Source organism: Stegodyphus dumicola, chromosome 6 (genome assembly GCF_044657685.1).
Source record: "Stegodyphus dumicola isolate Sdum_Otavi_A_Nest chromosome 6, ASM4465768v1".
NCBI lineage: Eukaryota > Metazoa > Arthropoda > Arachnida > Araneae > Eresidae > Stegodyphus > Stegodyphus dumicola.
Window position 1 is genome coordinate 220143243 of NC_140773.1, and position 22450 is coordinate 220165692.

General features: G+C 30.9%; 1 protein-coding gene across 4 annotated transcripts in view; it reads right to left on the reverse strand.

The window, feature by feature from the left end:
* The window catches only part of Nedd4 (E3 ubiquitin-protein ligase Nedd4), a 143548-nt gene that overhangs the window by 38277 nt on the left and 82821 nt on the right, over positions 1-22450 (reverse strand). For all 4 annotated transcript variants that reach the window (XR_015041837.1, XR_015041836.1, XR_015041838.1 and 1 more), the window contains 4 exons: positions 7666-7764; positions 5594-5648; positions 3894-3952; positions 85-150 (listed from right to left, as the gene is read on the reverse strand). Coding sequence is in view for 1 of the 4 variants with exons in the window: in XM_085819547.1 (XP_085675673.1) it covers positions 85-150; positions 3894-3952; positions 5594-5648; positions 7666-7764 (279 nt within the window). In the remaining 3 variants the exon portion in view is untranslated. The remainder of the gene's footprint in view (positions 1-84; positions 151-3893; positions 3953-5593; positions 5649-7665; positions 7765-22450) is intronic.

Here is a 22450-nt window from a genome sequence, read left to right on the forward strand (position 1 = left end):
TTCATGAAACAACATGTAAATAAATTTACAGATTCTTAATAAAAAATTACTTTTTAAAAAAAAATTAATAGCAGAATTACTTACTGGTTTAGGTAATTTTGCTTTAAGATATTCATATTTTCTTTTATAATCTCTTGAATAAGGAACTGCCTATTGGGGAAGAAAATTAATTTTTTGGAGCAAAAATAAAATAATGCAATACAGCATAAGTTACTATAGGGTTAAATTTCTTTTTCACAATTTTTGTTGTTACTAATTTTTTATGTATTCCTTTACTTTTCCCCTGTTTTAGCATTTGAACTTCGTGTGAAAGAACGGGGACTGAATACAAGGCAAGGCACTAAAACAGATAATGCACATGATCCTAAATGCACCAATACTTTTCAGGTTGAATTTATTTTTGTTTCTTTAATTTTAGTTTTTATTATGCTCTGATCACATTCACTATCACTTTGCTTATGTTGTTGCATTATCTGCATTATCATCTTTATTAGTAAAGAAATGTAGATATGTTTATAAATAGTAAACAAAATAGGAAACATTATAAAATAGTACACGAAAGAAATTAAATATAAAAATTAACACAAATAAGGAATAAAATGTTGCTGATTATTGTTCTGTAACTTAGTTCAATTTTATTGAAGCACTGCTGTTACTTTGAACACAGTGTTACAGTTACTGTATGGTTCATGCTAGAACTTCAAATGAATACTCAACAAAATTGTACACGATAACTGAACTAATTTTTATGTTGAAATCCTCCAAGTGTACTATTAAATTGCATAAAACTATTTCTCAAATGCTCAGTTACAAATTATTTCAAAGAAATAGTTACAATCTGTACTTTTAATTCAATCTTATGAAATGTTATTTGTGGTAGCAAATTAAGAAAATCTGAGTAACTTAGAGCAACAGTTTAAAAAATTCTAGCACTCTGGGGGTATATGAGATAAGAGCTGTTTCTGGTATGATAAATCACATTTTTAACAATTCAATTCCAGTTCTAAACTTGTTCTTGAATTTTATATTTCGTATTTTGAAACAATTTCAATAATAAGTTAAAAATAATAAAAGATTTATTTCTGGAATACAAAATATTTATCTTTTTTGGAAGGAGCACAAGTCAGTACAAAACAAAAAAAAAAAAAAAAAAAAAAAAAATTATTACACCAGGCGATGTTTCATGTGATTATGTCTGTAAGCGGCTATTTTCATAACATTAACCAAATGATAATATTAAACTATGAGAAAAAATATGCTTCAAAACACAACTGAATCTAAATAATTCAATATAAAAATATCAAGAACACATAAATGGTCATTTTCACAGCATTTTGAATATGAAAATGTAAAAATTTTTTTATGAGCTATTAATAACTTTTCTGAAAATTATTTGATCCCCGATCTTAATATTTGGAAGGCACTCCTTATTGGAAATGAACACACTAATGTAAAATTTTAAGTTAATCAAAAAAGCAACCTTAGTTCAATGTAGATGTTTTCAGGAAATTCTTTTTTTAAGTGAAAAGAAAAAAATTCTGCACAACTGTTTTTGTTCCTGAAAAGAAAAACTTAGTCTAACTGCCCTCAAAATCAATGCAGGTTGTTTTTTTGTCTGCGAATTTATCTTTTACTTAGTGACTTTAAAAATCTATTCTATAATAGTGTGATTATATTAACTAAATTGCTGATCACGATAAGCAATGTATTTTTCATGTTTTCATATACAAATCAGTGGAACAACGGCAAATCAATAACAATATCTGAATGATAATGTTTAGAGCAATCGCATTCTGTCTAGTGTATACAAAATATTTACAGTCTTTTTTAAAAAAAAAATCTGGAAGCTTTCAGATTTTACATTACAACCAAAGGGGCTTTTTTAAACATTTTGTGGGTTATGTTTATTTATTAAATATCATGTTCTTCGCACTTAAACCATAAAATTCAGTTCAAGAGCAATATCACAAAGTAATTTTAAAATGAGCCTATCTTTAGAATTTCCGATACACAGTCAAAAATGGGTTTTTCCCCTGTAAAGTGCTGCCATTGCTCGCTTTGAAATCGCTAAGTTTGTTAATCAAAAAAATTTTTTTTTAAAAATAAGTTTTGGTAAACTGGTAGTAAAACAAATTCCAAACTCTAAATTTGGCCATGCAGATGCCTATATTCAGGTGGAAACATACATTATTCAAAATTTAATGGCTCTAGGTATCATCGTTCTATTACAGTGTGAGAAACATACATGCATTTATGCAGATTCTTCATTATTTAATTTCTTTAAATATAATACAGGGCTCTAATATCTGGTGGCAACGGTTTGAAAAGTGAACCAACATTTCAAGTTTTCAAACCAAAATGCCAAAACAAAATTAACAGTCCTTCTGGGCTAAAAAATGAAACAACTGAATTTCATTTCACACAACTGCTTTCTTTTAAATATTAAATGGCTTTTGCTTTGATTGTGATAAAAGCTACACTGTTTTGACTTCAAAAAGAGGCTATACTTAAGAGTCTTTAGTATAAAATTCAATAAATTAGAGCTAAACATATATATCCTAAAACTTGTTTCTGTTGCTAACTGGAATTACTTACAGTATTTTGATATGGAGTCCTTAATATTTTAGTATTTTCAAGTTATTTGAAATTTAAATTATAAATTTGAATTTAAATGCAAAACAAGCAATATTTCAGTTGGGCTACATCTTATTATTTTAGTATTTTCAAGTTATTTGAAATTTAAACTATAAATTTGATAATAAATGCAAAACAAGCAATATTTCAGTTGGGCTACATCTGTTTTGTCACTCAATACTTAGTATAAATTAAGCAATATTTGAACTTTTTGCTGCGGATAAAAGCAACATATTTTGTTAAGTACAACTGAGCATTTGGTATAATAACAATGAATAATAACTGGGCATTTGAAAAAACAATGACTATACTTTTAATGTTTTACAATTTAAAAAAAAGCAAATTTTCAAACGACAGCAGGTAAAAAATGTTCTAATGGACAACTACTACCCATGCACAAAAATGTTATCCATTTCTGTGAGGGATATCACCTGAAAGCTAAATTAAAAGTATTTTAATAGGTAAATTAAAGAAAACTTATTAGATGTGCTACTTTATTTTCTAATGCATTTCATATTTCAAACCCCCCTCCAATTTTCTATGCTGCAAAAGAAGGCCTACGTTTTTAAATAACAGACATTAAATTTCATATGCACATACACATTATTATAAATTATGAAACCTTGCACTTATACTAGTCTAAAATAAAAGATATAAAAATCACGCCTAATATCACATTAATGATTTCCTATACAGAAAATTTTATTATTCAATTTTTCACAATATGTATTACACAGCATTAAAATGATTGGAAGAAATATTACAAACATTAAGTGGTCAAGTACATTCATAACTATTTTAAAATGACGAATGAAAAAAAGAAAAACTTATTTAATTTCAAAGGTTATCAAGATCTAGGTTCTTCAATTCATCTTCCTTCTTTTTATTTAAAAACATTTTAACTAGAGATACATTAATAAATGTGCATACATAAGAAAAGAATTTTTTTTTAATACAAATTATCAGTTTTTGCCTAAATTAGCCCCTTGATGCAACAAAAAAAAATTCAGAAAGTTGTCTTTTCTGCCAATTTTTTTATTCTTTATTTTAATTCAAAGTTGTAGTGGATATATTCTGTTGTATTCGTATATGAACAAAAATTTTGGAATGTATTTACTTGAGCGCACAGAAATAATTTAGTTCAGTGTATGAGTTAACTTGGTTGAAAGCATTGAGGATAACAACTGAAATATAAACCATATAAAAAAAATGTTTAATTTGTTTTTAAATTTAAAATTGCGAGAATAAGAATTACATACTGGTCCTGCTATGTTTGGATTATTCAATCTAGGATCCTCCCATTGTGTTATTCGGGAATCTAAAATGTAAAATTTAGCAAAATTTATATCATAATATTAATATATGATAACATATTAGACGTATAATTTTTAATACACAAACATGTCTATGCATATTTTTAATTTATTTACAAAGATTTTGAAAAACTTAATACTATATACAATTTGATAAAAATTTTATACATAAAAAACTGTACCATATCTCAAAATAAATTATGATTAAGAAAATTATATTTTTCTAAAATTGTTCAATTTTTAAAAACTGGCTTATATTTTTTATTTTGCATATTACTTTATACACTAACTCATATAAGTAAAATGAAATTATCTTTCAATATTTTTTTATTTTTTAATTTCTGTTACAAATATAAAAAGAAATAGTTAATAATTCTTTCTATAATCTAAATCTTAAAATTTCACTATTTTAGATTACAAAGTAACAGCTCTTTTTCAATTTACATTCCTTATTGCAAAAGGTCAGACTTGATGCAGAAAATGTTTTAACAATGTTTTTCAATAAAACAATTGCACTGAAATGAATTTTAACTCTAAAATCATCTTAATTAATATGTCTGATAGCACAAAAATTGAAAAGGCAAATTAACAAATTATGACTACATAAAGGCATTATTTATGAAATACTCTGTTATAAAAAAAAAAATCCAGAGCTAATTCAAATGCGTGTTTTTTGCTACTTGATGGGAAATGGTAAAACTTCACACAATTGTTTCTTTGACTATCATGCTCGTGAATTTCACATAACGGAGGAGGGAGTATATTGCCTATTGTAACGATTCAAATTGGAACATCTATAATGTACACAAGCATTTTACATAATGTGACATAAGTGGGACTGTGTGCCCAGCAATGCTGAACACAAACCACTTATAACATCTAAAAGATTAACATATTTTCTACTTACTATTTTAACTTAAAAAACTAACTATTTTAACTATTTTTCATATTCATATAGTCTACTTTCCCATCTTATCATTATTTTTTTTTAATCCTTATTAACTAGTCCTTTTTCTATAATGTACACAGCCATTTTACATAATGTGACATAAGTGGGACTGTGTGCCCAGCAATGCTGAACACAAACCACTTATAACATCTAAAAGATTAACATATTTTCTACTTACTATTTTAACTTAAAAAACTAACTATTTTAACTATTTTTCATATTCATATAGTCTACTTTCCCGTCTTATTATTATTTTTTTTAATCCTTATTAACTAGTTCTTTTTCTAAGACTATGAATATACAGTTAGACTAATTCTAATTTATTTTTCTTACATTTAGCTATTTCTGCTCTTTTAAGACAAAATGATATGTTTATCCTATCCTGACTCCCTTTAAATGTTAAATACTTGCAATGAATGAATTTAAAAAGAAAAAGAGAGGGCGAGAGAAAAGAAAACTTTCACTGGCATGAAATGCTTTACAAATATCAAATAAATAATACTACATCCCTTTTCCTAACACACAGGTGAACATCAATTAAAAATGCATATTCTGAGAAGACTAGAAGTAAAGATAATAATAAAAATTAAACTAAGACTATGCCTTTTTTCCTTATGCTTTTATAAACTCACAATTTTCTATATAAAAACCGTTGGCATACTATTTTGTCATGGCAAACAAAATAAAACAAACTTACTATGGTCTATGAAAAATATTCGGCCATCTGTATGGAAACGTTCTTCCCATCCTTCCTACCAAGAATAATACTAAAATAAGCCTGTACATAAAATTTACATATAATTTTATGGCAAAAAAATTAAGGAATACTTGCAAAACTTAATTGAATCATCAGATTAAAAAAAAAATCCTTTATGCTTTGTTTAAAAAGAATTCTTTTATACTTTGTTAAAAAAAGGCTTTGTTTTAACAAAGAATAAAAGATTATACAAGAAATTAAAATCAAAGTTGATACCAAGATACTTTTAAGAGACAAATACAGTACAAAATCTGAGATCCGGGTATCCAATATCTGGAATGATCTAAAATACGGACCTCCCCCAAAGACTACTACCAATTTTTTTTTTTTATTATTTTATTTTATTTTATTTTTTTTTTTTGCATGCTGCATGCATGTGCATTTAATCCCCCGCCCATAATAAAACATGTGGAGAATCTCGATTCTTAATTTCACTTCAGCATTAAATAAAATACATCATTATTAAAGAAACAATTATTTTAGCACAAATTTGTATGATCAATAATTTGGCTCCGTAGCTGCTGGTCAAATACACATCTCAAACCGAAACAGTCTATTACACTTACTAATATTTTATACCCCTGACGGCATCCTGGCAAATCATTATTTATATATTTTGCTTTTATCACTGCATGTTTATCAACACATGACAACTTGAGTAATGATTCATGGAGCGATACCTAAACAATTTTTTTTTAATATTAGTAATTGAGAAACAACATGGTAACCTTTTAAGTTGACATTATGCTTGGCAATGATTGCAGATTTAAGTTAAATGCACTAAGAAATGTCGAGAGGAAAAACCTTAACAAAAATTTCTTTCTATATGCTAAAAGTAGATTTTGTTAATGATACACATAGGCCAAAAGATTACATTTAGTACTATTTTAATTAAGAATAACTTATTTCTTATTCACATAAACCCAGAACCAGCACCAGAGTTCAGCAGCATTTAGGGAAGACAAAGGGTGGCACTTGGTAGCAGAATTTAGGAGCCACAGAGACTGCATCAGATGCCGGCCCTCAATAAACCTTAAGTATATGTGGGAATTTATTTATTCAAGACTCAAATAAGCATTAAGCATGTGCAAGAAATAGGCATAAGTATAATAAATTAAGGCTTAATAGTCTTAACAATTCAGGCTTAATAGTCTCTGCGCGATAGAAGCAAGATAAATGTTAGCGGAACAACTTACTTGTCTTTAGCTGCCAATCTCGTAACACATAACCAAATATGTATAATGATCTATAGCTAAATTTTATGATGATAGCTGCAAATCTGAAGGTTTTTGGATATCGCAAACCAAAGATGAAATTTTCCAATTAGCAGATTTTGTAATGAAACGTGGAGAAGAGGTAATAAATGAAGAGGATATAAAAGAAGGTTTTCACTGTGATGACAACGCTCCTCAATTGTCAATCAATTACCGGATGGTGAAATCTGCAGTATAATTCCACAGCCAGAAAATACTGCTACAGACAGAGTGACAGAAAGAAGAAAAAATTTCGATTGACATGACGGAATTACAGGACTTCAACAATAGAAATTTGTAACTGAATAAGAAATTATACCTATCTATAGAATTAAAAAGAAGTATTAGCACAAAAAATGAAGCAATTTAAACAACCTGAAAGAAATGTTAAATAAATAAAAAAAAAAAAAAAATATATTAAGCTTTTTTTTTTTTTTTTTTTTTTTTTTTATAAATGTTGATACCTTTTATATCATAATATCATAAATGCTTCATTACTTCATAAATCACGATTTTATATTTTTAATTTTATTATTTCTACATGCTACCTCACCAGATTTAAATTGATGATCTAATATCCAGAAAAATCCCAAATCCGTAATCGCAGAAGTCCCGACGACTCCGAATCTGGGACTTTGTACTACTGTACATAACTTTGCAAAGTAGTGGTGACATTCACATGCCATATATGTTAATATATATGCATTATTGTTTATTAATTATGAAATTTAGGAATAAATAAGATACATTTAAACTTACAGGTAAAGGACCTAAATCATCTACACTGCTGAAGCGAGGCCTATTTGGCACACTGCTTTGATTAGGAAGTACACTAGGTTTGCCTGTTCTTGGATCAACCTGAAAAATTCAGGAAAACACCATTATAATTATGTATTGCAATAAATTATGAAAGTGTAATGGTACCTCAGTATAACTTACTAATCTGTTTTAGATCCTTGAATTGCACCGCATCTATACCAAACTAACTTTCCAATAAGAAATAATGGGAAAATAATTAACGCATTCTTATAAAAAAATCTTTTTTGTTATTATTATAATGATGTTTAATACTAAATTACTACAAATTCAGTGATGCTCTAACTTCTCTGATCTTGGGCTAGTTATCAATTTCACCTCCTTTGCAACATTAGCTGATTTAAAGGCATCTTTGTTTTTGACAACTGTAGACACTATCATACTTGCCAAGTTCTGGATACTTATGACGAGAAGCTGGACCCCACGCCATACCCTTCTGATGCTAGCCAATTATGTTTAACTTGAAAATGACGTCATTTATGGGTGGAGTGATTGGCTGTCGATGAAAACGCGAAGATGTTCATGAAGTTCTTGTAAATACAATGTAATTTTGTAGTCAAACCTTGTTTTCTTTTGTAATCTCAAGTTTTCCACATTATAGTAGGTGAAATGTATCTTTTGAAAGTTTAAAACTCTAATTATTATCTGCTTGGTTTTACATTTTGGCGGTTACTGATTCATTGATTATTTAATTCGAGTTTCAAAAATAATATTTATACATGTCCACTTGTTATATTAACATGTCCATGAACATCATCATGAAGTAATTTATAGGACATGATATTGTTAATTATCTGTGCTATTTAAAAAATATCTATACAATTCGTTATTCTTTCATTATGTAATCATAGCTTATGAATGCAATTAATACAGATTCAGTATCGAGCTGCATTTAAAAAAAATAGGTTTATTGTATAGTGAAACTACGTAAGTGATTAATTCTGAACTGCAGGTGTTATATGAAGTTGCTGTTTTAGTTCTTGAGATAAAATAAGAAATAATTTGTCGGTCATTTGACTTAATTTGTGTCTTTGAATTATATACATATAAATATTTTACTTATGGTTGTCAGGTGCCTGATGTTGGCATGTAATAAATAGCTTTAATTTTTTACAACTGGAACTTATTTTGCATTTTTACATTCTCTTCAGTTTCTGGGAGGTTGTATTGATTGAATTAAGACATTTTTTATGTGTTTTATATAGGGATAAACACAGTATAATGTCAACTTTCCAAAAGGATTTTGTTTTCAGAATTCTTTTTCCACTTAGCTTTCAGTTTTAATCATATTGGTTTATTTTTGTTTAAGTTATTAATTTAGTTTATGTTTTATTTTAGTGTCATGGATTATGTTGAATATAAGCTTTTAAATTCATCTGAGCAGAAGCGTAGCTAGTGTTTTCAGTTCCTGGGGATGCTGAAGATTTTGTGCCTCGTCCTTTTTGCCGAAATGCAATGGGCAACATCATTTTGGCATTTCCTGTATGTTACACCTACAGACAAGAGATATCCCCTTACACCTCCGCAGCTGTGCCACTGCGTCCGAATCCTTTTTACCACGCAGTCGCGCCAAAAACCAGCGCAGAACACATATCGCCACGTTTGGTGAAATTAGGGCGTATATCAGAATTGTACCAAAGAAAAATTAGTATTGTATAACTACTTAGTCAGAAAATCACAATCTCCTGGAATTGCTGATAATCATCTTGGATGGGGTTCATGTATATGTTTCCAAATTAAATGAGAATTATCGAACACAGTGAAAGTTTTTATGACAACCACCTCTTAAAAGTGACTAGTATTTCTGAGTATAATAGGGTTATCATATCTAATGACATATGAGGCTAGAAGAAACTTTTCCAAGAAATGAGCTTGTCTATTTACTACCATTAGGTAGGTTTGTAGTCGAAACGTGTCGGACCCTTAGTCTCAGTTAGCTGTGCAAGGCTTTTTGAAACTGTTGGTTTTCACATAAATTAACCAATGAGATATTCAGAAAACAAAAATTGCAGGAAATATTCCCTTCGATGCATTGTTGAGCGTAATTTGTAGATGCGCAACTGGTTTAAGAAAATATAATCCTCCAATTTCTGCAGATGACCACAGTAATGTGGATGGTGGATATCTTAGATAATTTTCGCTGTAATTACATTAAAGTGAGAAACAAAAGGATTATAGAAATGTAGTTCTGCTTATTTCAATCCTATAAATAATTTAAGTAATTTTAAAGCTATAGGAAAATATGCATTGTTTGTGAAAAGGATAACATATCTGGAGTACCATATGAATGAACAGCTTAATGGGCTTTTTTGTTAATGAAAAAAAAGAAGTAGATAACTGCGAATGCATTTGCGTAGGCATTAAACATTCTAGATAAAATTCTTTTATGAAATTAATAAAAAGTTGGATACTTATTATTATCAATAAATGTTAATTTAAGTTTTTTTCCTCACAAATCTAAATAAAGAATTAAAGTTTTGGGATGAAGCATTCGAAATTACCAACAACATTAAGCTTATGCACAGTTTTCATTACATATTTTTATTATCTGTAAAACATTCAACAAATAATACTTACAGCAAAAGTAAAAGAAATCTGTAGTTGTTGTGAGTGACAAAACATACAACATTAGTCAAGTTTATTATTTACAGATGTTTGTTTTACAAAAGTTTGATTATTCACAAATGTTTACTTTAATCATAGCTCACTTCCATTTAGCAAACAGATTTCCTGCATGAATTTAGGCATATAAATATTAGAATTTATTCATCTTAAAAATTCTAAAGCCACTTGAAATAATAATTTAAGTTCTTGTATTTTGTTCTAAATTATTGATATAGAAAGAAATAAATTTACAGGAGCAATTAATGCTAAAAATAATGATTAGCTTGTATGATAAAATTTCTCAAACAGCAGTAATAAAGTTTACTTATTAGTGATGCTTCTGTATTGAATAGTCATGATCATTCTCTTTGCTAATGACAGGCTGTCCTAATAAAATATCTCTGAACTTTTCAGTTTCATTTGCTGTAGGTTTGTTCAGTTTTCGTTTTTTTACTATTTTTTGTTTTTTTGTTGAGAAAAATCTTTTCTGTGGAATAATCTTTTTGCTTGTTGATTCAAATTTAGTGCTTACATTTTTTATCGGATTTATTGTGTTGCAATTCTCTGATAACTGCAATAATTTTTTAGCAGCATTTAAATGTTGCATGATTGGCTGAAATATTTCATCTGATAATGCAGTCTGCAAATTTTTATTTTCGTTGCACAATTTTTGAATTTCATTTAATTTATCAGTAATTAACATAAATTTATGATCAGTTGACTTCTCAGAAATGAAGTTTGTCTGTGGTTTTTCAAAATAATTTTTTTACTTCTTTTGAGAAGTTAATAATTGCTCCAGAATAACCTGTTTCATTTCTGTTGCAGATTACTGCTGAATGAATGTGTTTGCACAAATTGTTTTGAATGCTAAAGTCAATACATTCACAGGTATATGCTTGCATACAAATATTACACTGTCTGCACATTTTCAAACAGTGTTCGTTACAATCATGCTCTGAATTTTTTTTGACATAATAGATCATGCTTGATGAGCTACTTTCAAATTTAAATATTCTGTTGTCTATTTTCTTAGGCTGTAAAAATTTTGCATCTTTGTGCCGCCTTAAAGTATTTGAAATTTTTGCTGTAATTTTGCCTTTGTGCATTTTTGTCAGTCTGTCAATTTTTTTATCTGTTAGATATGACAATAGTGCATCTATACATTTGTCAACTCTTTTGGTCTTTTTTCCTTCTAAGTATATATGCTTAATTATTTTGTGAAATGATTCCACGTGCATGTTTGTGTTTATTCTGCTTTATTTTCTAAAGCAGTATGCCCATTGTTCTGTTCTTGGCACATAGTACTTTTGAAAATAAGTTGCAAAGTCTTTCGTTTCACTGTCGTCTTCTAATTCGTTAAGAAGACAGTTAAGCATATTTTTAAAAATATTTTCATTAAGCTCATAAAGAGCTGATTTTAAAGCTTTATAAATATTTTTTCGTTTTTCTACGTCTCTAATAGAATTTATATGGCCTTGCCAAGCTCTATCCACATGCCAGGCACAAAGCAGTCGTTTGTCTGCAACACCAAAATTATTTTCCCATGCTTTGTAAAAAATGGGTGTGTCATCGCTCATAAATATTTTCGTCGAGCTGATAGAAACATTCCGTTTCAGACATTTAAAAAACTCAGTCATTGTATTTATATTAACACTGGAGCAACAACAAAAAGCTGCAGGAAATCCTTCCTCAAATTCATCAATAACAATAACAGATACCAGTTCAAAGCCATATCCGGTTAGCCCAAAAGTAGAATCTACACATACATGGTCACAGCCAAAAGTACTCAGCATGTGTTGCTGCATCGGATCCATAATGACCAACATAAAATCTTCTTTCGGCAAGATTTCATGCTGGTCACCTTGTTCTTTATACAGCAAAACACAATTTTTTTCTTTCATGCTATTAACCCATGCACGTACACTTACAGTATCATCACCAAATGTAAATCCATTATTACACGAAGGTATATGAAACTGTTTCCGAATATTAGCGATGCCTTTGAGAGAGATTAAATGTTCTCTTTTTAAATTTTCATTCTGCAGTGAACTGTGTAAATCTTTCACTATTTTCCTAGAATCTACTCCCAGGACTAACTTTCCTGAAAGGAGGAAATAAAAGTTTAAAAATTAAAATTTTCTATTTTCCTGTAGTATTTTTTAATAAGTAAAATAATACTGGGATAATACATATTATTCAGAGAACTGTTATTTTGTCTTTAAAAAAAATATTTGACTAGTGTAAAAAATAATTTTCTTTAAAGTAAACTTGGAAGCCTTGGGAAATACAGTTTAATTTATTAACACTAAAATTTTACTCTGAAGTAAAATTTCAATTTCATACTCTTTGTCAACAATTGTTTGTTTAAGTTACAAAGTATTTTTCCCTCCTTTCCCCATGCCTTCTTGGTATAACTAGAAGCATGCTCAATTCATATTTAGGAGATCCGGAGTTTAAATCCCGGTCAGGGCATTACGGATTTCTTCAGTTTTGTGGAATCGAAAAATTCTAAAAAGGAAGACTACAATAGTGCCCAAAATAAAAAGGTGATGGAAGATAATTCATTGCCACCAAGATTTGACGACCAGATCTCGCGATCACTAGTCACTCTTTAAAAGGAGGAGTACATAAGTATGCATGCCTTCATGGTGTAACTGGAAGCACACTCAATGCATATTTGGAAGGTCCAGAGTTCGAATCTGGGTGAGGGCATTGCAGCTTACTTGAGTTGAGACTAGAAAATTCTAAATGACTAAAGTCAATCAAATATTATACATGAAATAACGTCTATTAAAAATTATATATTAAGAAATTTTACTAGTTTTGCGGATGAAATGCTAATGATGACAAATCATTCTTATATGGATTGTAATGGATTAAGTCCTATACATGTAATGTTCATACGTATTGCTTTGAAATTATTTAAAGGGAATGGTTCTTTTTTTCTTTGAGAGGGGGGTCTTGTATCAGAATAAAAAATAAAATTTCTGCAATTTTCTGTATTGTAACTCTAAAATAATACATGGACAGAGCCTGTCAATACATACTATTTAAGTGGAATAATAGCAGATAAAATCACTTACTTATCATTATTTTTTCTTGTATGTTTACAAATGTTGTTGAAAATTGCGTAGGTGCCTCCAAAGAAAATCTAAACTGAAATGAATTATAACTCGAAACACTTAACATTTTATACAATTAAAAGTAAAATGATGAAATTAAGAAAATGTTCTCAGCTGACAAGTTAATTTGGCTATTTAATGGACATGGCATTAACCAATCAATGAACCACTGAATGTTGTACATAACATATAGTACACCTGCGTTTTTAAATAATTACTTCTGCTTCAATATATAAGTAAATTCATATGCATATATTTCCATTAATTTTGTATGTACTTTTGTTTTTTTTCAAACAAGAACTATTATAAATATAAAACCAAAATATATTTTTTAGCAGTAAGTATCTCGGATTTGTTCCTGCCAATAAATAATATTTGATAGTTGACTATGTTACAATAGATACTGCTTAATGTGATTTTGGTTAATGTCATCATTCAGATACTATTATCAAATTATAGAAGTCCCACCCATTTGTTATATGTAAACATGAAAAATACACTGCTTACTATGCTCAAAAATTCGATTAATATTATCAAATTATTATGAAATAGATTTTTTAAACCATTTAAAAATTGCCACTGAAAAATGTCATCAAGTAAAGGATTAAGTTGTCAAACTGCTTTGTTTTTACTTAGGTGAACAGTTTAAAATTAGATAAAAAAAGCAAATTTTTGTCTAGTTTAGTGCAGAATTTGGATAACTCTGTTGATTTTGAGAGCAATCAAACACAGGCCTTTCTTCTTCAGACAAAAGAAAATTACAGAAATATCTATCAGTGGCTTTCTTCAAGCACATCATGTAGTAAACATTCTGAAGACTAAAGATAAAATCGGCAAATTCTATGTAAATGCTGATATAAGGAATGCAGTCTGAGTATTAAGGTTAGGAGTAAAGCATTAGTCTAATAATTTCAAGAAACAGTTCATAAAAAAATACTGGCAGACAGTCCACCTGTAATAACTATTTTTTTAGTTAAATGCTGTGAAAGTAAGTATTTATATGTTTTTACTTATATTAAATTAGTTAAATTCTATTGCTAATTTGAAGGATATTTTTTCTCATTGTCAGGGCCGGTGCTAGAATTTTGTCGCCCAATGCAAACTTTGCAACTTCAAAATTCTGATGCTCGGTTCCTTCAAAAATTCTAAAAATTTTCCATCCCTAAATTCAGCCAACTGACGCAGCCACATTGGTTGCACACTTTCTGGCGCTGACCCTGCTAATAGTTTAATGTTATCAAAATAGGCCTGTTAGTATATTAAGTGGCACATACTGTAGTAGCATTTTCAGTTTAAATTTGACAATTCAAAATTTCAAAGCCCAGTAGAAATCAACATTTAGAATTTTGAGTTAGATGCAATAAAAACTCTAAAAGATGAAAAAGACTTTTAATTTTTAATAAACATTGATAAGAAATTTAGATAACCATATATTATAAATACTATTTTTTTCACTAATTTTTTTGTATAAATAGAGGTAGATCTTATTGAACTTCCAGAATTGGGAAAACTAATTAAACCAGGCTAGCTTGATTAAATTGCTAGACTTCCAACATACACCACTGCAATGAGCAAGAGATACCAAAGCTTTATTTACTGGGCATACAAGTCCAGTAGCTAAGAACATTAAAACAAAATTTAGCATGATGTGTAGTCACCATATTGGCAGTAACTACTGCAACATGTCTTGCAACGTGATATGTCAGTCTATGTTGTTTTTTACGTGTTACTCGAGTTTATCTTCCATAACTGTGAGTTATGTATGCTGGGCTACCAATCATGGATGTTTTTAATGGGTGATTTATTAGGCAAAAGGCTTAGTCAAAGCAGCAGACTGACCTAATAGACAACGAAAAACTGTTGAACATCATGATGATATTGAAATTCAGGCTATCTTTATTTACTTCACTGAACATTTCTTTCAACGCGCTCATGCGTTAAGCATATGCGCGTGATGTATGTGCATTCTCTACGTGCATGCGTAAAGTTTGTGGCTTTGAGGTCCGGGTTATAGATCATTCCGGATAATGGACGTCTGGATTACGGACTTTGTACTATATTGCATTTTGAATATCAGTAGCGTACAAAGTGAGAGGAGGAAACAGAAGCATTATATTTCAGGCAGGGATTTTCCACATAAACTACTGTGATAATTACGAAGGACAAATAACTATTACATTATGTAGAATAAAAAAAGATTAAAATTATTACCAGCAATTTTTTCTTTTTCAGGTGATGGAATAGGAACATGACCTAAATTAAAATCATGTTTGTAGTGTGTGTTGTAGTACTGTACAGAAATTTTACTTTCATAAATTTTCATATTTATGCTAGCAGTACATGTCTGTCCGCACTTTTTTGAACCTTGAGCTTTTAATTGCCGTATTCCTTTTCCTTCAGATTTATAAAATCCACTTCGGCTACGTGTCAGAGTTAGAGAAGAGTGGGTTTTGAATTTTTTTTCTCCACGAGCTATTACAAAGGATGTTCTGGTATTTTTTTCCTCATCATGTAACCATTCATAAAAAGCTATATAAAATATTAAAAGCAATTGATAATCCATTATTTCTACAAAAATTTATCTAATAACAATATGTTAATTTCATAATATGTAATAAACATCTATTGTAATTTTGAATCAGCATTATGTTAAATATGTTGAAGGTATTCGTGGTTCATTTCTGTTTACTGTTACAACTTCGCTAAATCGAGACGAGCAGATGAATAAAACAGAATTAAAGTTCTTACCTTAACAAAGTGTAATCCAAGCTGCAGAGGTAAGGAACACGATCATTGTATTAGCAAACACAAAATAACATATTTATTAGGTATATGTAGAAAAAAATATCTAGAGATGATTACACGCGTTGTTTACTGTCCATTGCATAACGCGAGAAGTGAGTCATACAAGGAGAGAATGTTTCTCCTTGTTTTTTGGATCAAGTCCAATCACAGTTAGCGAGGGTGAGGGGGGTTGTACACCCTCATCGCCTCCGTTATGAATTGCTCCACAATCTCCCACTCGATGAGCTGTTCTGTCCAAAGTAAGCCCGATTCCTTTCAATAGAAATTCCAGCTGTTGTCTGGGCAAAGGTTTCGTGAACATGTCTGCATACATCATTTTACTGTTGCAGTGTGTTAATTTAACAATCCCTTGATTTTGTAGATCACATACGTAGTGATATTTCACATCGATGTGTTTGGTGTAGCTGCTTCCTTTCTCTTTTCGGGAAAGATTTATGCATGATATATTGTCCTCGAATACGATGTTAGCTTCCTGTTGAGCGAAACCTAAATCTCCCATCAGTTGTCTAATCCATTGTAGCTCCTGCAATGTTAAGGCTAGAGTGATGTATTCGGCTTCTGTCGAAGATAGGGCGACACAGTTTTGTTTCTTGCTTCCCCATGATACCGTACTGTTTCCTATTTGAAATATATATCCGGATGTGGATTTTCTGTCAGAGGTATCTCCTGCCCAATCAGCGTCACTATAAGCTTTGATGACTGGTGCACCATTGGATTTTAGATGTAATTTGTAATTTATTGTCGCTCTCAAATATCGTATGATTTTAATGATACCGTTCCAGTCCGATGTTGATGGATTTTCTACTTTTCTGCTAAGTATTCCAACAGAATTTGCTATGTCAGGTCTTGATACTGTTGCTAAATATAAAAGTGCTCCCACTGCTTCCCTATACTTCCGATTATCGGGAAAAATGTCATCCTGGTTGTTTTGGTTCTTCGTAAAATTCGTAGTCATTGGTGTATAGCTTAGTTTCTTTGGTGACTCTCCGTTGAATTTTTCGATCATGCTATTAATCTTGTTAGCTTGATGAAGTTTAAAGCTTCCGTCTTTTTCTCTTTCGATTTCAATTCCTAGATATGTAGACACTTCTCCAAGATTTCGAATGTCGAAATATTCTTTGAGAATTCGTTCAACTTCTTGAATTGATTCACACTTGTCGCTCGCGACTAATATGTCATCAACGTAAACGATTATGTAAGTTCTTGCGTTTTTCTCGATTAGTGTGAAGGAACATGGATCAGCCTTTCCTTGAACGTATCCTTGTTTGCGCAGGATTTCAGCTATCTTGTGATTCCAGTTTCTGGCTGCCTGTTTTAGTCCGTAGATACTTTTATTCAGTTTACAGACTTTATTTGCTTCTGAAGCAGAGATGTAGCCTTCCGGTTGCTTCATATATATATCTTCTTTCAGATCTCCATATAGAAAAGCTGTTTTTACATCGAAGTGATTTACGTGCATTTTCTTTTGAGCTGCTATTGCCAAAAGAGTCCTTATTGTTGTATACTTTACGACTGGAGCGAACGTTTCGTCGTAGTCGTGCCCAAATTTTTGGCAATATCCTTTAGCTACTAAATGAGCTTTATATCTGATAATATTTCCTGAAGCGTCGGATTTTGTTTTAAATGTCCATTTGTTTCCAATTGCTTTCTTTCCTTTTGGAAGATCGACTAGTTCCCATGTTTTGTTCCTCTTCAGTGCTTCCATTTCTTCTTTCGTAGCTTTTAACCATAGTTCCTTTTCTTTGGTAGGAAAAGTTTGAAGTTCTTCCCAGTCTTTAGGAACTTTGATTTCTTCATTCTTAGCCATGTATGAGAATCTGTTTGGTGGGATTCCTTTAGTCGTTCTGTGGGATCTTCTCGGTAATGGGGGAATTTCTTCTGTTTCAATTACTTCCTCTGTAATATCATTTGGACGTGGTTCTGTCAATTTATTTTCTTTAAAAGGCCATTCTATTTCCTCATGCTGATCATTTAATTGACAAGGCATTTCTTCTTTTTTGTTTTCATCGAATATTACGCTTCTTCTGATCACGACGTTGTTTGCATGTGGCATGTAAATTCTATATCCTTTAGTACGGTCACTATATCCAACAAGAATTCCTTTTTCTGCTCTTTCGTCTAGTTTGCTTCTTTTCTGCTTTGGAACTCGACAATAAGCTGTGCTGCCGAAAACTCTGATATGGCTTAGGTTCGGCTTCTTATTATTCCATAGTTCATACGGTGTTTTTTCAACTGATCTTGATGGTAGCCTGTTTTGTAGATAGGTGGCTGTCATTACGGCTTCACCCCAAAATTCTCTTTTGAGTCCTGAATCGAGTAGCAGGCATCTTGTCATTTCCATAAAGTATCGATTTTTTCTTTCTGCTCTACCGTTCTGTTGCGGTGAATATGCTACGGAGGTTTGACGTTCGATTCCCTCTTCCTTTAGATAGTCTTCAATCTCTTTGCTTGTATATTCTCCTCCATTGTCTGTTCTTAAGACTTTTGGCTTCTTTCCAAATTTGTTCTTCGTCATGGTTACAAATTGTTTTAACTTGAAGATAGCTTCATCTTTTGTAGCTAGCAGATAGATCGTTGTGTATCTCGAATGATCGTCGATAAATGTTATGAAGTATTTCTTTCCTCCTAGTGATGTTGTACCGATTGGTCCACAAATATCTGAGTGTATCAAGTCTAGAACTGATTTTGCTCTATAGTTGTTTAGCTTGGGATACGGCAATTCAGTCATTTTTCCTCTGATACAGCATTCACATTCTTTTCCTTTTTGGCTTCTCCGTCAATTCTTATTCCGGTTGCCAGGTCATCATTCTTTAGCCTCTTGATTGCTTCATAATTTATATGTCCTAGCCTTCTGTGCCAAAGATCTATACTATTTTCTCCTCTTTCTGCAGTTACAATTTTGGCTGTTTTTCTTTGCGATTCAACTACGGTATATAAATTTCCTTCTGCTTTAGCAATTCCTATGGTTTTATTTTTCTTCTTTATTCTGCAAATATCTTCTTCAAATTCAACTGTGAATCCTTTCTTTGTAATTTTTCGTACGGATATCAATCCTCCTTCTAGGTCAGGAACGTACAGAACATCCACGAGTCTCACTTCTATTTCGTTATCTTCGTCGTCTGTACAGTATAAGTATCCTTCTCCTATACCTTCGGACTTCATCTGCGTGCCATTAGCAATTGTTATCTGCTCAGTTTTGCTTCTATCCAATTTGGTGAAAATGTTTATGTTATCGGTCATATGACAAGTAGCACCTGAGTCAACTGACCAGATTGAGTTTTGAGATTTTCTTTCTCTGGTGACTTCGAACGTGTAATTCTCAGTCTTCTCATGATTCTTATTTTCGTTTTCATCTTCATGTGTATCCTCGTTTACAGCAATTTTCGTTTTCTGTTTATTTCCATAATTTCCTTTATTCGTTTGCTTTTCATTCTTGAAAAATGAGTTACTTTCGTTTTTATCTTTTTCTTTGTGGTTATTTAAGAATCTGCACTCTTTTTCTAAGTGTCCTATTTTTTTGCAATAATTGCATCTTCGTTGATTTAAATGCTTGAATTTTGTGCTAAAATTCATTTTGAAGGCAGTTGTTTCTTCTGCTCGCGTGACTTCTTTTCTTCTCAGGCATTCGTAGATGAGTTTCGTTTTTACATATTCCAGCGTTAGTTCTTCTTCTGGGCGTGCTTCTAAAGCTGTAATGAGATTTTCGTAGCTCTTTGGTAAGCTGCTTAGTAAGAGCGCTGCAATGTGACTGTCCTTTATTTCTTCGCCGATTCCTCGCAGTTCGTCTACGATTTCGAGCATTTTGTTGACGTGTTCTTCGAGTTTGTATTCGTTTTCTGCTTTTAACGTATACAGCTTTCTCAGAAGGTAAAGTTTACTGGAAAGATTCTTTCTTTCATGTATTTTCTTTAATTCATTCCATATCTCTTTGGCTGTCATTTTATTTCTTATGTGTACGATTTGGTTGTCTTCTACGAGTAAACTAATGGTAGCTTGTGCTTGTTCATCTCGTTTTCTCCATTCGACGTTTATTTCTTTTGGTGTATCATCTGCTATTAAATCCCATAAATTTTCTTTTTTCAGGATCATTTCAAGTTTGTATTTCCATACTTGATAGTTGTTATTGTTTAGTTTCATGATCGAATATTTATTTTTGCAGCTAGTAGCCATTTCTGCTTCTGTATTTCGAATGCGCAATATGCAACTATGCAGTTTAGTTTCGCTTTTGAAGACAGGCTTGGCTTTTTCCTTTTTCGGATTATCCAGCGATAATTTATGGTAAAGTATCTTTTCTGTTTTTTATTCTGAATGGCTTATGCGTTTAGTTCAAGTAAACATATTTTCAGTCTCATAATCTTTTGTTGAAGGTATTCGTGGTTCATTTCTGTTTACTGTTACAACTTCGCTAAATCGAGACGAGCAGATGAATAAAACAGAATTAAAGTTCTTACCTTAACAAAGTGTAATCCAAGCTGCAGAGGTAAGGAACACGATCATTGTATTAGCAAACACAAAATAACATATTTATTAGGTATATGTAGAAAAAAATATCTAGAGATGATTACAAGCGTTGTTTACTGTCCATTGCATAACGCGAGAAGTGAGTCATACAAGGAGAGAATGTTTCTCCTTGTTTTTTGGATCAAGTCCAATCACAGTTAGCGAGGGTGAGGGAGGTTGTACAGCCTCATCGCCTCCGTTATGAATTGCTCCACAAAATATACATATCTAAATCAAGCATGATGTTAAATACATACATGAAAACAAGTTTAACCTGTATATGTTCAAAAGAATACGAAGTCGATAGTTGTTTTAACATACTGGGTCATTTAAAAAATTCTATCATTTTTAGTGGCTGAATTTAAAATTACTTCATACAGAAAGCACCAACAGTGGATAATTTACAAATTCACTATCGTTCTTGCATTTTCCGATCAGGAAATTATAGGTGACTTGGCCAAATATTGTTCAATATACTGTAAATATGTTTCAAAATATTTCACAGCTAAGAAATGTTAAAAGTACTGAAACATTTTAATGTAATGTTGCTGTGCCTAAGCTGTAAGGAAGAATATGTGAACCAAGTATCCTGATTTTTTGTTATGTGTTTCAAGAGGCATGTATCACTCAACAGTAAGAACTTTTCTCTATTTACAAATCCAAGCAGCCACTGGTAGTTTGATCCAGTTCAAATCCCAGAAAAATGAAAACTGCAGAGCTGTTCACATAATTTTCTAAATGTGTAAGATTATTACAACCAGCTTCCCTTGAGAGGCTCCTTCCCCCATGATTATATCTCTGTCTTTAAGTAGATAGCCTGATGCATTTTGCCATTATCTGATCAATCCAAACTAATCCTAAAACCTGATTTTTGAATACTTCCAAGGACAATATCTGTATTGAACATCGTTTCTTTCAGATAACTAACTGCTTGCACAGAAAAAAAAAAATATCTGGCACCATGGGTGGGAATATTCCAGAAGGTTCATTGTAAAAGCATATGCATAGAGTAAACCATGGCCAAACAAGGACGTCATGTCATTTACACACTGCACGTATGGCAAAATTAAATTCCACAAAGATAAGCTGCTATGGAAAAAAAACATTTTAGGTGTATTTCAGATTAAGAAAGGATGAATAATTAATATAAACCTTAATATTATTGTAATTAAAAGGGAAAGCTGAAACAAATGGTATTTGAAAAATTTCTATTAATAGGTATCTGATACAGTTCAGTTTTTTTTTTTTTTTTTTTTTTTTTTTTTTTTTTTTTTAAATAGCTGATGATTTTTGCTTGGGACAATGTTTCATTAAATGTATTGAGGTAAGGAGTGCAATTCTTCAATTCCTCTCATAAAGTGTCCTTTTCTTTCGTCATTTAGGTCAATCTGAATTACAAAAATCGGACGTTTCCTATGCCTTACTTAACAGTTTGTTTAACTTATTGTACATTAAAGGCACTTCATTTTCCTCTCTATTGCTGCTTTCACAGTTCAGCTGCTATTATAAGATCATTCAGTTCTTAATTTGTTATTTCAAAATCATAATTTTTGACTAATTCTTCTATTTCTCCTTCTTCTGTATATGAAAATCCTTTGCTGCCTATTGCTTTTGCAATTTGTATGATTTCCTAGGCTTCATTTTCACTTGATGGAAATCCTTTAAAATTGTTGACTGGTCAGAGGAGATGCCAGAAT